The sequence below is a fragment of the Pseudopipra pipra genome, chromosome 7 (assembly GCF_036250125.1).
Source record: "Pseudopipra pipra isolate bDixPip1 chromosome 7, bDixPip1.hap1, whole genome shotgun sequence".
Lineage (NCBI taxonomy): Eukaryota > Metazoa > Chordata > Aves > Passeriformes > Pipridae > Pseudopipra > Pseudopipra pipra.
In genome coordinates, this window is record NC_087555.1 from 3,471,746 (window position 1) to 3,487,816 (window position 16,071).

General features: G+C 47.0%; 1 protein-coding gene across 1 annotated transcript in view; it reads right to left on the bottom strand.

Moving 5' to 3' along the window:
- Window positions 1-14,782, bottom strand: part of NDUFA10 (NADH:ubiquinone oxidoreductase subunit A10) — a 28,693-nt gene extending 13,911 nt beyond the window's left edge. The window contains exons 1-8 of the mRNA XM_064660255.1: window positions 14,666-14,782; window positions 13,627-13,795; window positions 12,934-13,149; window positions 12,236-12,322; window positions 9,676-9,797; window positions 8,436-8,515; window positions 5,253-5,307; window positions 1,041-1,126 (exon numbers count right to left, since the gene is read on the bottom strand). Of these exons, the coding sequence (XP_064516325.1) occupies window positions 1,041-1,126; window positions 5,253-5,307; window positions 8,436-8,515; window positions 9,676-9,797; window positions 12,236-12,322; window positions 12,934-13,149; window positions 13,627-13,795; window positions 14,666-14,740 (890 nt within the window). The 5' untranslated portion in view covers window positions 14,741-14,782. The remainder of the gene's footprint in view (window positions 1-1,040; window positions 1,127-5,252; window positions 5,308-8,435; window positions 8,516-9,675; window positions 9,798-12,235; window positions 12,323-12,933; window positions 13,150-13,626; window positions 13,796-14,665) is intronic.
- Between the last annotated feature and the right edge of the window lie 1,289 nt (window positions 14,783-16,071).

Genomic DNA, 16,071 nt, shown 5'->3' on the forward strand with positions numbered 1-16,071 from the left:
GATAGTCTGTGATTTAAATAAGCAGTTCGTTGCAGTGCAAGATCTTAAAACAGCCACATGCTGCCAAAAGAAGAAATAATTTTGTATTATCTACAACAACAACAGCCTTGTACAGGAGACCCTCTCACCCTCCTCCAGGGTTCAATGAAAAATTGAGTCCTTAAAGCAATTTATTCCCTTCTACGGCTGCATAGTTGAATTTTCATACAGTACTTGAACACCCTGCTCTAATTGAATGCTTTGCTTTAACTCCCTCCTACACATTGCAATTAATAATCCTTTCTTAATACCTGCACTAGTGTGGAGCTACAGGAAAACAAGCAAATTATTTTCTCTTTCAAAGGAAATCTGATTGAAATAATTTTGCAGGGTCTAAGTCACCAGATATTACCCTCCAATTACTACACAAAGAAACCTTGTCTTAGATAGTTAAAATGCACCCAAATCATGACTTGTTTCTCTCAGACACCACCCAACACTGCTTTTCTGCAGTTTCTCCTCCTCCCTTGATAGAAAAAAGCATAGAAAAGGAACATTATCTCACATTTCAGGAGGCACTTGAAGTAACAGTAAAGTAATAGGGAAAGAATGTCAGAAGCCTAAAAAAAAAATGTTTAACTTACTGCTCCAATGCCTGTCACAATAAAGAGAAAAATTCAGGGACAGATATTCGATTAAAAAAACAAATCCCTGTGTTTCTGTTAACCCATGAGACAACCAGAAATTAATGAAAACAATACAACTCTTACATTTTGTTTCAAAAAATGTAACTACACTGCACTTGCTACCTGCACACTGAGTCTAAAGTTGGATCTCTTCACATCCAACTAGGCAGACAAGGATCTTTTTAATAAAACCCAGCCCTAAGTTTGTCTGGAGTCTCTTGTCTAACAATCAGCAGCAAAATGCCACACCATGTTCCAGTGCCAAGCTCCAATACTGCAAAATGCAACCCCACCTTTAGAGACCCAAGGCTTTGACCATTTTCCCTGAGATCTGATGCTAAGAAATGCTCAGTGACTGGATGACAGCATACTTACTAAAGTCTCAGATGGTGGAAAGAAACATCATCCTGCTCCAGCCATGGCCCCTTGTCAAACTTCAGGTACTCAATGTCTTCAATGACCTGGGATCAGAATGGGAAAGGTCACAGACTAAGAGGTGGTTTGATCAGAACATCCAAAAAAATCAATTAAATCATCCAAATAGATTATTAAACAAATAAAAAAGGCTTCACTGCTAGAGCTGTATTAACAAGGCAAATGTTTAGAGAGAACATTACAATCTGCCACCCTGTTTCAGGAGTTTGTGGTCCTGCCACAAGCACTGGGCAGGCACAGTTCTGAAGATCCTGGTGCTTTCAGCCTTGGATGGCAGGGAATAAACTGGCTGGGAGGTGCCTTATTTCCCCAATTCTTACCTGATCCAAGACATTCTTCCTCATCCTGCTGTTGGGGATGAAAAGTATAGAAGTACAACCCCCCCCCGAAGGAGAAGGAGGAGAAAATGGAAATAAATCTAAATTAAACCCCCTTTTTGTTACAAAAAGAATCGCCATGTTCCATAGGACACTTGTGTGGTGTTGGGTTTATTTCCAAAAAGGCTCAGTGGTACATTCACTGACAGAACTGGCATCTGCCCCTGGGTGCTGTGTGGTTCACATCACAGAAACAAAGGCATGTTTCAGGCTGGGAAGCTCAAACAGACCTGGAATAGCAGCACAGATGAGTCCAAAGGCTCAGGATTTCACCATCCATCAGGACCTACCCAGGCATGGATGATCCCTGAGCAGAAAGGAAAGGTAACACCTATGGCTCAGCACCCAGAACCCTTCAAACAACGAATGCCAGCTCAGCAAATCAGTCCTTAAGCATCCCCAAACTTATCAATCCCAGATTTGAGCTTCATTTACAGCCTGGCTCCACCAGAAAACAGATCTTTGCTGGTCCACCAGGTAATTGCTCATCACACATGGCTGGCTGGACCTGAAGGAAACCTGAACTGGTGTCAGGGGGATGCACTTCAGGTGCATGATGAGGTGGAGATAGTGCCTTGAAGCAACTTGGACTGTTACAGCTCCAACCATCCCTTTTCAGAGGCCTTTTTTTCCAGAGGGAAAAGACAAAGGTGTGAGGTCAGGACCAAAATCCTGATGACATATTGTCAATTCATTGACAAGCAAGCAGATCCCAGTAATGGAAGATAAAATGATAAATGAAAACCCCTTGTATTCCTAACATTAAGAAATAAAGGGAATAATTATAGTGGGTTTAAAGACTAATTTAGCAGAGAAAGTCTTAAAAAAATACAGTTGGCATGACACCACCAAAGCATATTTAGACTCCAAGCAAGTTTAGAGAGATCAGAAAATCATCAAGGTTGGAAAAGACCTCCAAGATCATCAAGTCCAACCCCTCCCCCAGCACTGCCAAGGCCACCACTAAACCCATGTCCCCAAGTGCTACATCCACATGTTTTTTGAAGACTTCCAGGGCTGGTGATTCCACCACTGCCCTGGGCAGCTGTGCCGGTGCTTGTCCACCCTTTCAGTGAAGAAGTTGTGCCTAACATCCAATGTAAGTGTTCTCTAACCACTTTTAATGCCTTACAAGGGGGCAGTTGGCACACCAGATACTGCAGGTGTGAGCACAGAAAACCTGCTTTTCACATGAAGTCAGTGACGAGTAAGTTAGTTCAAAAAGCCATTACTGATTTTAATTATTCAATTTAAGAGCTGAACCTCTACCAGACTTCCCTTTGCCCACACAAAAGCAATTCCTTCTCTACTCCACAGCCAAGCTTTGAAAACTCACTGCTGCCTGATGACAGGACTGATCACAGAGAGCTGCTACAACAGGGCTCAAAATGTGTTCCAGGGGAGAGAGGAATCTGCATCCAAATGAGTTTTTTCTCACTGTTATTATCAGATCAGAGATCTCTCTCCCAGCAGCTCATTAACAATGGTATCAACTTCCCAACCAGATAGAACAATAGCTGCTTAATTTATAAGGAATGCCCTGGCACCCCCTGGGAATCAGCAGCAAATATCCAGGGCTTTCAAAACAACATTTAAACATAGAGCTAACTTTGTATTCCCAGTTTTATCCTCATGTGAAACCAGTCTGAACCACCCTAATGAAGCTCATTTCAGCACTCATTATTAGCCACCACTGCCAATGGTAATTACAATGTGAAACCCCAACTGACCTTTTTAAAAGACACTTAAAGAATCATTTCTAAGCTGTGTGTGTGTCTGCTATGAGCAAATCAAAAGTTATTAAATTCCAAGACCATAAAAAATTAAGCTCCCAAAGCCCAAATAACCTGTAGATTGAAGCGAGCTAATGAATATTGCAGCCTACCAAGAGGGCATCTCTGTGTAAACACACACCTCACAAGCCAAAGCCAAATTCCTCCTGCCAACCCCTATTTCCCAACTTCTACTGTGCCATTCCAAAGGTGAACTGAATCTGAATAGAAAAGGGGGAAAACCAGCTTTATTCTTTGAAGCAGACCAAGTACCAGTATCTGTCACCAACATCCAATGATCACATCATGGAATTGATAATCTTAGGGGTCTTTTCCAACCTTAATGATCTTGTACTTTAACTTCCAAATGCTAATCCTTCCTCCAGTCCAGATTTGTCCAACCAGATTAAGAACTCCATCAGTGCATCTGATGACCCTATTTACAGTGATGGCTCAAGATTGCTGAGCTTGGGAGACTCCCTACTTGAACAATAAGAGCTTTAGACTGACTTTAAACCCTGATTTAAGGGATTAAAATCAAATCTCTAGCAATGGGGTTTACTACAAAAAATCCAGGGAGGAAACAAGCTGCTTTATTCTGACCATTTTAAGACGTGTCCAGAGAGATGGGAGAAAACAGGTAAATAACCCCCATCCCAACTTTCCTTCTACCAAACACCCCGGATACCCTCCTGAAACACCATGGTTCTCACATCTTATCCTCGCTGTTATGCTGTTATCCAGAAAAAATAACTATATATTCTCATCCACATCACAACCTTGTGATGTCATTTGAGTTCTACTTTTTATGGGTTTTTTCTGTTTATCTGCTGTCACACTGAAGCCACCAGCCCTTTTTTGTGGGTATAACCCCACACTGCCTCACAAGTCTACTGCTTAATAATCTAATAACCTTTATTATCCATCCATTGCAGGAGAATCCACAAATCCATCCACAACAACACAGGACCCAAAATGTGGCACACACCCACAAAGGGAACCAAAGGCCTAGAGACCCACAGCACTGCAGCTAAGGTGGGGGGGGGAAGAAAGGGGGGACAATTTTTAGGACCAGGAAAAAGTCCTTATCAATATTTTCTGCTTCACAAAGTCGTATGACCAGAACTTTGAAGGACACCATGGCCAAAAAAAGTAACTTTTGCCTGATGAAGGGTCATTTAAATATTCAAATGAAGACCTGCATATGCTAATAAGATTAATGAAGTAGATGCAACAATTCCAGTAAGATCATGTGATAGAAACCTAGGAGGAGAAGACTGGGCTTGTATAAGGAGGTAGAAATTTCATCTAGTCAGGATGAAGACCCACGGCTACTCTCCTCTCCCTCCTCCCAGGCAGGGATGGCTCCTCGGCAAGCTTCCATGTAGGATTATCATCATCAACATACTATTATTGTTATTATTAGAGCTCTATCCCTAAAACTGAAATGGGCCAACTACAAACCTGTCCAGAACCACAAAAAACTTGTTGCTCTTTCCATCAGGGAACAGCAGCTACAGAGGAAAATTAATGATGGAGAAGAAAAAGGCTTCTGTTATCCCACCCAGTAACTCTCCATGAGCAGGAATGTTCAGTGAAATAAGGCAAATAATACTAAATTTGTTCCAAAAAAAGTAACATATTGAGTAGGAGGAAGCAGTGATCTTGTGTCAATCCTGTCTCAGAAGAGAGATTATTTTTAGCAATGAGAAGGCAGTTTTTTGGCTTGGTCCAGGGTTAACATGTCTTGCAAAACCAATGGAGAAAAAAAATTGCCAGCTCATACAGATGAATAATGCAGGCTTACAAAGCCTGGAACAGCTCTGGGAACACAGCTCTTTGCTACAACCAAACCATGACTAGTTTTTGGAAAACAACAGCTGTTTTATCACACAGAAAGCTGGGCACCAACTTCCACTGTCCTGACAAAGTGACACTGATGGAAATATTCGCGTTCAGACCCTGTATAGAACACAGAGAATCCATCCATGCAGCAAACTCACCTTCTCCACATCCTCGGCCTCAGCTGCCGTGTACTGCAGAACTTCACTGCTCTCGCTGCAAAGAGGGAAGACACTGAATTCCCCTGATCCAGCTGCTCTACCCACCCTCTGCCCTGCTTCAGAATGAACAGAAACAGAGTTAAAAGGCACAGACCCCAAACCAGAATTGTTACAACTTTTTAGAATGCTCACAGTAATTCCTGTTACATCTGTCACCTGCTTCTTTCCTGGTGCAAAATTGCTTTCAAAGGGCAAATGGCCTAGGGAACCTACATCATTTCAGTTCAAAAAAATAAAAATCACACCCAAGGATTTGTTTTCATTTCAATTTGTGGCTCCTTGCCCCAATTACAACTGCCCAATCTACTTGAAGCTAAGTAAAATTTTCAACCAGTCTAACCCAAAACTTCAGTGGACTTTCCATTTTACAAGTACATTACTACCTGTGAGTAATTTTTAGGAGAATACATGCATTCCTCACTATTTACTGAGATAACTGAACCAATACAAACGCAGGCAGCAGGATCTGCAAGTGTAAAAACATTTAAAAAAGGTAATGTTTCCTGGTTACAAGACTATTTTGTTAATCACCCAGCAGCCTCCAGGGAAAAGGCACTTGCAGAGCATAGCCACAAGAGGAGTTCCTGTATGAACATGCTTCATACTACACATGTTCAGCTGACCTCAGTAACAGCTGCTCCCAAACCTGCTCCAGCTGGAAGACCTTTCCTTTAGCTAACAAATTAAGAGAAAATAAAATAGAAGCCCAGCATGCACATTGTATCAAACAACACACAGCAAAGCTGAAGGGCAAGGAGGAAAATTTCATAGAATCCCAGATGGTTTGAGTTGGAAGAGACCTTAAAGCCCATCCAGTCCCACCCCCTGCCATGGACAGGGACACCTTCCACTAGCCCAGGTTGCTTCAACCTGGCCTTGGACACTCCCAGGGATGGGGCAGCCACAGCTTCTCTTCAGTATCAACCCAAGGGAGAGGTCAGACTTGAGCAGAGCCTTATAGCAGCAATTGCATTAACAATGCAGATCAAACCACTTGATCCCATCCCTTGATTTGACTCTGCAGATTATCAGGGCTTCATTAAGAGAAAACAGCTGCTCAGTGACTCTGCAGATTATCAGAGCTTTCCTTAAGAGAAAACAGCTGCTCAGTGGAAGCAGTATTGGATATGAAAGGGAACATTAGCAATCTTAAGGGTCTGGTCCAGGAAAAGGGGAAAAAAAATAAAAATCAAACAAAACCCAGGCACTGTCTGTTCCAAATCACCAGGCAGCACCTGCCACAGCACCCAGCTCACAAATCACCACCCTTAAAAACATTAAAGACATTCATAAACATGCCAGACTGGAACAGAAACACCCATTTTAAAGCACATACCCACTATAAAACACTTCAAGCAGCATCAGGTTGCTCCAGTTAAATAGAACAAGGTAACAGGAGTTTTGCCCAGAAACAAACTGCATTTCAAGAGAACAACCAAACATAAGCATGAACATGGGAACCGTGCAGGAGTTTGCTCAGCAGCCTGTAATTCCTCTTTTTAGACTGTCTGAACTAGATTTTGGGCTCTTCTCAAGAGCCAGGGAATCAGTGTTTAGACAGAGCAAGGAGTGCCAGCCAGGCACAAACACAGCTCACTGCATCCCTCTGCCAGCAAACAAACAGTTAAAGCCAGTTGTGGCTCCTGTACTGATCCAAGACAGGAGCCATCCAGAAGTCCAGGGATGCACGAAGCTGGTTTCACACATTCCCAGCTGTCCCCCATCAAGGGGACAGAGACAAAGATCAATGTGACAGGTCACCGTGAGCCCATCCGCTGACAGGATGCCAAGCAGAGGGTGTGTGCTTAACAAGTGTACTGACCATGCACAGACAAAGGGCAGGGAGTTGAAATCCCAGCAGGAATTAGGATTTTGCCTCACTAAACACCACGAGATGTATCTGGGGCTCCATCTGATCCAAGGAACAAGCAGCATTTTTCTCCTCGCCAATAAACTCGAGCAGTGTGCCCTTGGGGGGGTGGCAGTCCCAAGGTTTCCCACCCTGCCTCCTTCTCCATCCTTATTCCCTATCATTCCCTGGCTGTAGGGGACACAGTGGGAGGCAGCTGGCCGTGTACATCACACCAGCAGCTCCTGCCTGCATGAGTGACAAGCTCGATATCCAAGTTATTCAGTTCAGTTGCTGACAGAGCCATTACACCGAGGTACCAGGGCAGAGGAGCGAGAGCCAAGGGGAGACAGGGAGGCTACAAAACACCCCAGGATGCACCTGGATTTCAATGGAACTCAATAATCAGCCTCATGCACACCCCAGAACTCACACCATTACAGACAGTTTTGATGGCTCAGGGACCTTTGAGAGTTTCCCTTCCAGAATTTTGTTTGGTTATGAGGGACCCAAGGCTGCTTTTAGGTTTTTAAGACAATGTGATTTTTGATGGAGCTCTTTTATAAGAACTAGGACAGCCGGCAAACTACCTCATCTCAAGTTTATAGGGAACACATTTTTGCTTCCCAGCTTGAGAAAGCCAGGGGAGCCCAAAAAGTGACAAGTGGGAATGGTTTCCCACTGACAGCAGGCAGGGTTAGATGGGATACTGGGAAGAAATCCTTCCCTGGGAGGGTGGGGAGGCCCTGGCACAGGTTGCCCAGAGAAGCTGTGGCTGCCCCTGGATCCCTGGAAGTGCCCAAGGCCAGGTTGGACGGGGCTTGGAGCAACCTGGGTTAGTGGAAGGTGTTCCTGCCCATGGCAGGGGGTGGAACAAGGCAGTCTTTAGGGTCCCTTCCAGTCAAAACCATTCTGGGATTCTATGACAACAGAAAGGAGTTTTTGAGAGATAAAAATTCCAAAACTTTCAAAAAAGTCCTGAAAAAAGCTTCTGTTGCATCACACTCTCCTCAGGTCACACAAACACACATCACTCCTAAATTCATTTTTAATTTCCCACTGTTGGCATCAGGCTTTTCTGGTGCCAGAGGTTATTAAGTACACACATTATTATGCCATGACTGCAACGGCCCATCATTAGGACACAACACTGTACCCCATGGCACAAGGAGGATTCCTCACATGACCTGATCTGCTAATATGGGCAGATATTTTAGGATTTGCACACATTTTTACTCAGAGACTTACAAGACAAAACATTTTGATTTGCTAACCTGATCTCTGGAAGGAAGGTTTTCTTGTAAGCATCCTCAATGTGCTGGAGATAGGAAGGAGACACCTTTTTCTCATATGGCTAAAAACAAACAGAGAACAATGTTGTGGAATTAATTTTCTTTCCTTTCCCACTAGTACAGGCTCCAGCCTAAGCTCCACCACCTGCCAAGAGCTGGAATAAGCAAACATCCAAGTGAACCACATAAACATTAATGGAAGTCTGAAGAATTAAGAATTTTGGAGTGTTCAAAATTCCTTACATGGCATTAAATCCTAGAGTAGGCCTCAAAGAGATCAGCTTTCCAAGGAACGATCCATCCTTGTTACCTGTACATTCAAGGAAGCTTTAGATAATAACCCAGAAAATAGGAGAAGATTGTCTGAGTCTACCTTTTCCATAAGAAAATGCAAATGTGCATCCACACTTCCACAGGTTCAGAAAAATGCATGGGCAACCACCCACTCCAAAAAGAAATTAAAGCTTTCTTTTAATCTGTCAGGTTTCCCACACTGAAACACTTCCCTGGACAGCATTTCCCATTACCTTTGAAAAAGGTAAACATAATTTAATCCCCAGAACACATCAGAGAACAGTTACAAGCACATGTCCAAATATCACAGAAGGAGGAAAAAGAAAAAAACCCCAAACCTAAAACTTTATTTAGATTAGTCATTCCCCAAAAGCACCCTACAGGTTTGCTGACCCAGGACTAGTTCACTAGCTCAGTAATACAGCAGTCATTTTCTGAATTTCAGGAAGTTCACTGAACCTGCTGATCCCAAGTGACTCACACATGAACCTCAGCACGGGTGTGAAGCAGCAGTCAACTGGGAAGCTGGAGACAGGCACTCCAGCTGGGCTTCTGGCACTCAGGAATCATACATATATAATCCTAAAATACACTGCAAGCTGCCTGTTACCTGGGAATGACTCCTGAAGCAGCAGCTACAAAGGCTGGTTTTAAGAGCAGCTGAATTTTACAGAATTTCTCGTTACAGAAATCACAGCATATTGATGTAGTCAAGAAAAAAGAAGTTGGTTTGCAAGCATATGAAAATACCCACGCAGATCTGACACCTCAGAGGACAAGAAGCCCTTCAGAGGCAGAATTCTGCAGCAAAGCCCACAGGACTCACACATCAGGGGTGTGATTATAACAGACATTAACAGGCAGCAAGAGATAAGTAATAATAGAGATAATTAAGAGATAAATAAGCAAAAATAAGAGAGAAAATTACCTTGCCTTTCTCTTGAATCCTCTTCTGCACCTCTGGGACAGGCGCATCTATGTAGATGACCAGGTGAGGCGGCAGGAATTCACAAATGCTGATGTCTTTGATCTCCTTGTAGTGATCAAGGCCTGTATAAAACAAAAATAAATCACATTCCCCACCCTTGTATTTGCAGTCTCCTCTTCTTGGCTCACTGAGCCAGTTCAGGGTAGGCTTCTCCTCAAACAGGATTCAGGAAGTTTACAGAATAAACAACATCCACATGAAAGCAGAATTAAACTATGAAGCTGCATGCACTTAGATCTAAGAATCTAAACCCAGCTTTACCAAAGAGGAGGTTTTATTCCTGACTCAAGTTTAGTGGAATCTGGTTCTTCCTCCGTCATTTAGACACAGTAGAGCAGCAGGACCTCTAATCAAGAGGTTTGCTCACTAAGGATTGCAATGCAATCCATTATTTGTCCCTGGAATTTTATATTAAACTGTGGGTTGCTGGTATTTGCTGCCTCACCAAGGCAGAGCAGTAAGATACAGGTGGTTAAAACCAGCTCTCAAAGACAACCAGCAACTTCCATCAGCTGTTAAAAAACAAATATACCTCCTAAATCTATGCCAAATCAAACAGCAGAAACACGAGGCAGTCAGGAAAACAGTTGCCTTCACCTCAGGAGCAGCCAAAATACCAGATTTACTAAGAACAGGCAGCAACAGCTCAGGAGCTCAGTGCCCATAACTCCAAACCACAGAATCCCTCGGGTTGGAAGGGATTGAACCAGGGGGGTTGAACCCACCTGGTTCAACCCCCCTGCTCAGAGCAGGACTCAGCATTTCCAGGAGAGACATCCCAGGCAATCTGCTCCAGGGTTTGACTCCCTTCACAGTAGGAAAGGGTTTTTTTCCTTTCAAATGAAACTTTTTGTATTTCAATTAGTGCCCTTTGTCTTTTGTCCTCTCCCTGGTGCCACTGAGAACAGACTGGCTCCGTCCAGGAGTGCTCCCCATCCCTGCCCTCCCTGACTTAGACACAGAAACACTACCAGATATTTATAAACACTCTCCTGAGCCTTCTCCTCTCCAGCCCAAACCCCAGCTCTCTGAGCCTCTCCTCACACACTGGATATTGTTTCTCAGTGACCTTTGTTGCCCTTTGCTACACTCACCCCAGTAAGTTCACACTTTTTCTCAACTGGTAGCCCGGAACTGGGCACAATACTTCAGATTTGGAGCATCCTGGTGGCATCCTCTGCTCCAAGGACACAGTGGTGGCTCACGTTCAACTTGGGGTCCATCAGGGCCCCCAGGTCGTGCTCTGTGTAACTTCCTAGACAGTTTTTAGCTCCCAGCATACACAAGTGCCTGCAGATATCCCTTCCCAGGGGAAGGACTTGGCATTCCCTGTTCTAGACCTTCCAACCACTTCTCCATCCTCTCCATGTTCTTCTAAATAGCACCCAAAACATGGTGCATCAACCACTCCCCTCCCAATTTTGCATCACCCACAGGTCTCCTGAGGCTGCACTGTCCCATCATCCATGTTTGAAACCCAGTTTAAACCTGGTCCAGTCCCAGTATCCTCCCCTGGGGTACACCAGTAGTTACTGGCTCCAGCTGGGCTTTGCACTGCTGATCCCAAGTCTGAGCTCACTAGTTGAGCCACTTTTCAAGCCACACTGCCCACAAATGCAAGCCTTACTCCATCCCTGTGCCGGTGAGGAGGCTGTGAGGCAGCAGTGACAGCCTTGCATCACATAACCCTCAAGCACTGCTCCCCTCTCCCCCCCGTGCCAGTCTGCCAGGAGGAGCTGACTAGCAAGAGTCTGAGCAGGATTTCCTTTTCACAAAACCACGATGACTATTATCCATCATTTCCACATCTTCATATGTTTGGACATGGCTTCCCAGAGGATTTGCTCCACCACCTTCCTGCAGTCAAGCAGAGGCTGACTGGCCTGTAGCTCCCTGGATCCTCAGTCTTAGTCCTTCTCAAAGATAAAAGCAACATCTGGGTTCTCTGATATTCCAAAGGCAAGGCAGCCAAGCCCTGTTGGCCCATCACTGACCCCAAACCCAATGCTGCAAGAGCACAGTCAGCTTGAAGGAGCCACAATTCCAGGGAGCTGCAGGAGTCTCTGGCTCACAGGACACAAGTAACAGTGCTGGGGCCCTGGCACAGGTTGCCCAGAGAAGCTGTAGCTGCCCCATTCCTGTAAGTGTCCAAGGCCAGGATGGACAGGGCTTGGAGCAACCTGGGCTAGTGGAAGGTGTCCCTGACCATGGCAGCGGGGGAACAAGATGGGCTTTGAGGTCCTTTCCCAACCCAAACCATTCCATGATTCTATGAAGGCACAGAATACATGTTCTTTAACACATCAGCAGCACCAAAGCCTTGAAGAAGAACTGGAAATCTCATGGCTTGATGAACAGAACAGCAACATGCGAACAACTGATTATCTAAAGGGATCCCAAATTCCAAGCAGACATTTTTTTTTTCTTTTTTAAAAAGTAAACTGCCACACTTTTGACAGATTATGGTAAAATAACCTCCTTTTGCATGCCAGGAACTCACATCTCTTGTGGATATATCCCTCTTTGAACATGGCATCCAGGAAAACGAAGTCGCTGTAGGGAGAGCGCTCCAACACCACACCTTGACCTGCAAGGGAAAACAGGCTCCAGGTTGGAACAAAATTAGCTCTAAGGTCCCTTCCAACCCAAACCACTCCGTGATTCTCTGAGTCTAAGCAACAAGTCAGTCAGTGTTGGGATAAAATCCCCTTTTCTCACTAGAAGGCTCTCAAATTATAACAAAACCACCACAAAACTGTATTTAATGAAACCAAAAAGACTGAAAACAGTCACCACCAGGAAGTAAGTTGGGAGCCTGTACAACTCACAGCTATCATGGCATCCTTAAAATGCCCTTTTGAAAATAACCACCAGGGACTGCCAAACTGAAAATAATTAAACTGGCAACTGATGAGTGAAATAAGAAACAGGAGTGTGCAAGGCAGTTTTCTAAATGGGCTGTTACTCTGTACTAAGGGGAGGAATATATGAAGTTGAACGAAACAAGAGCCTTTCATTTTAAAATGCAGAGAGTAGCAAAGCACTTTGAATCTCCTGGGCTGGAAGGGACCCACAAGGATCACTGAGTCCCACTCCTGGCCCTGCACAGGACACCCCAACGATCCTGAGAGCAGGTTAGCCAGGACTCAAGAGTCAGAAGTTAGTTTGGCCCTGAGCTCTGTGCCCTGTGAGCCCCACCTGTGCTGAGCAGGTGCTCCAGGGCATCAGCGTACTGCAGGATACGATTCCCATAGATCCAGGTCTGCATCCGGTAGGAGTGTCCATCAGGGCACTTGGGGTCCGTGTAGAACCTCTCCATGTTGCAGAAGCCATTGAACTTCTCAGGGAGCAGTGTCCCATCCCCAGAGATCCTGTTCATGTAATGGATGTCGGCCTCCGGAAAGTGTTTCATTCCTGAGAAGAACAACCCAACGACTGAGCACCCAGCGAAGGAATAAGTTGTGTTCACCTACAGCAAAAGCCTTTTAATACACAGTTGTTCTTTAAACAGCTCTGAAACAACTCCCAGCCCTCTGGTCTATCACATCAGAGGGCAACAAACCCCACTTTCAAGCACTGCCCCCTTTCTGCCCCCCCCAATGAGAGCTGAGCACAACCTTGGTGCCACCAAACCCACTGTCCTGACCCTCCCTGTACATCCCCAGGGACAACCCAGCCTCTTCAGGAGACCAGTGACCCCATCAGAACTGGGATTTCACTCACAACAAACCCCACCTACATAGGCATCCTCACCCCAAGCATTACCTATAACCCCCCCCATTCCCCAGTTAATTAAGTTCATCAAGTGCTGCTGCTTTGGTGAGGTTTCCTCACACAGCTGCACTGTTAAATTCCACCAGCTGTCAGAGGAACAGCCCCAACAAGACATACCAAGTTTCTGTGCTATCTGCTCTGCCAGCTTGCCCTTCCCAGAAGACAAGTTTCCCTCCACTGTGAAGATTTTGCTGTAGTCCGTGAACCTCTTGGTAGTTCTATCTCCCAACATGTAAGCCAGCCACCCATACTGCAAATTCTGCTCAGGGCTGCTGTGAATTCTTGCCTGGAAGAAAACACAAGGAAATCAGCACATTTGGGGTTTTTTTAGCTGAAAGTGAAGCTTTTTCAGACCTACTACGAGGAATTTTTATGCAGTAACTGTAGCACTGACATTTCAGCTCAGCAACTGAAGCAGCTGTTAGGCTGGGAAGGTGGTTATGAAACTAAAGGCTGGGAAGACAGAAAGCATGGACCAATTCTCAGCATGTTTTTAGGAGGGGCTGCTCTGCCAGAACCCTGCTCTGACCCAACACAAGGACCCAAAATGCCCAGAGTGGCTGAAGGTCACACACAAAATGTGCCCTGACCTCCCCGGGGAGACCCTGCTTTAGGCCTTTGCTTGTGCTGTTTCATTTGTTGCCGGGTTGTGACAGTGCCAAACCCTCTCCCAACCTCTCAGGAAAGCTACAGCTTCCTTTCAACACGGCTTAGTGGGCAAAAGCTTGAACCTGATGACCCTGGGGGCCTTTTCCAGCCTTAGAGATGCCATGATTTCTGCACAGCACGAAGGTGGCAAGAGGCAGCAGAGCCCCTCTGAGCCCTGCCCAAAGGCCCAAAGGCCCGCAGCCCCCGATGCGCGGTGCAGGGACCCGCCACACCCAGGATTTGTTTGGTTTAATATCCTTCTGGTGGCAGAGCCACAGCTGAAGGTCACTGGGTCACCCTCAGCCATTCACGCGGGTCCCTGCCTCACACCTCGCCTCCTCTCCCGCCTCCCTGCCTCATCCCACAGGGAACGTCCCATCCCCAGGCACAGTCCAGCCGTGCATCCCCCCCAGCGGAGCCCCCCCAGCGGAGCCCCCCCAGCGCTCTCCGCGGCCGGGACCCCGAGCTCGGGGGCAGCCCCAGCGCCCTGCCTGGGCCCCCCGCTCACCGCCGGCAGTGCAGGGCTCCCCCGCGGGCCCCGGGCGGCCGCGGCCCGGCCGAGCCGGGACACCCACAAGGACATGACGGGCGGCGCGCGGGGATGACGCAGCGCGGCGGCGACACGGGAAGGGGCGGGGCGGCGCGCCCGGGCACGCCCCCTGGACGCAGACACGCCCCTTCGCCTGAGACCACGCCCCCATTGGCGCAGGCCACGCCCCCCGAGGGCTGTGGCGGGAACAGGGAGACAGGGAACGGGACTGAGAACGGGACTGGGAGACAGGGAATGGGGCTGGAAACGGGACTGAGAACGGGACTGGGAACGGAACAGGGAGACAGGGAATGGGACTGGGAACGGGACACGGAATAGGACAGGGAACGGGACTGGGAATGGGACACGGAATAGGACAGGGAACGGGACTGGGAACAGGCGGGACAGGGAACACACAGGCAGCCTGCACCATGTCTGGCCACAGCTCCCGGTAGGAAGGAGCCTGGGCCGCTGTCTCTTTCCCATACCCGCACATCCAGTTGTCCCAGTTCCCTCTGTGCCCTTCTTTGAGTGCTTGGCCAACACCTCCAAGCCCAGCTGCCTGCGGGGGAATCCATGAGAACAGGCAGGGACATCCTGCGTTGTTCCCCCAGGCATCCTGTGCTTCCCGGCACCTCCCTGCTGAGCCTCTCTGCTGCCTCCTGCCTGTCCCGCTCCACGTGGGAGGTGGGACAGGAGCCCTGCCGAGGTCTCTCCCCACCTGTGAGTCCATGGACAGCAGGGGATGAGTGATCCCAGGGAGAAAACAAGCATAGCTGCATGATTTGGCCTCTTGTTCAGTACAGGCACCTGCTTTTGGGGACCTGGAGCTCAGGCAGGATATTCACAGCCCCCTTTCTCCTTCATCCCATAGTGCCAGAGACACCCTGGGAGGTGTGTCTAAATCCTGGGATTTAGGCTTGGAACATGTGCAGCACCCCAAGCTCAGCTCTGCCTGGAAGGAGATGCCTTAGGAAACCTCTTTGCTTAAAGCTGCTCTAGGTCTTAATCCATCTATTTCCAGTGGGTGGAAAGAGGTAAATCAGGTGGATTTTCCCAGAGGAAAGCCGGCAGTGGATGTAGGAGAGCGATGTAGAGCAGCCTTGGAAAGGCTCTGAGGTTTGGAGGAGCTGGGGAGGAGAAGTCCGGGAGGAGAGCACTGGGGGCAAAGAGGGGCTGGGGGGCTTTGGCCAAACATGGGACCACACGTGTCTTCATGTGGATGTGGCACTTGGGGAGTGGGTTAGTGGAACATTGGCAGTGCTGTGGGAACGGTTGGACTTAATCTTAGAGGTCCTTCCCAATCTAAGTTATTCTGTGATTCCTAAATGTGGGGGTGTCCCACAGGCTGTGGAAACTGCCTTCCCACAGCCCTGCCTGCAACT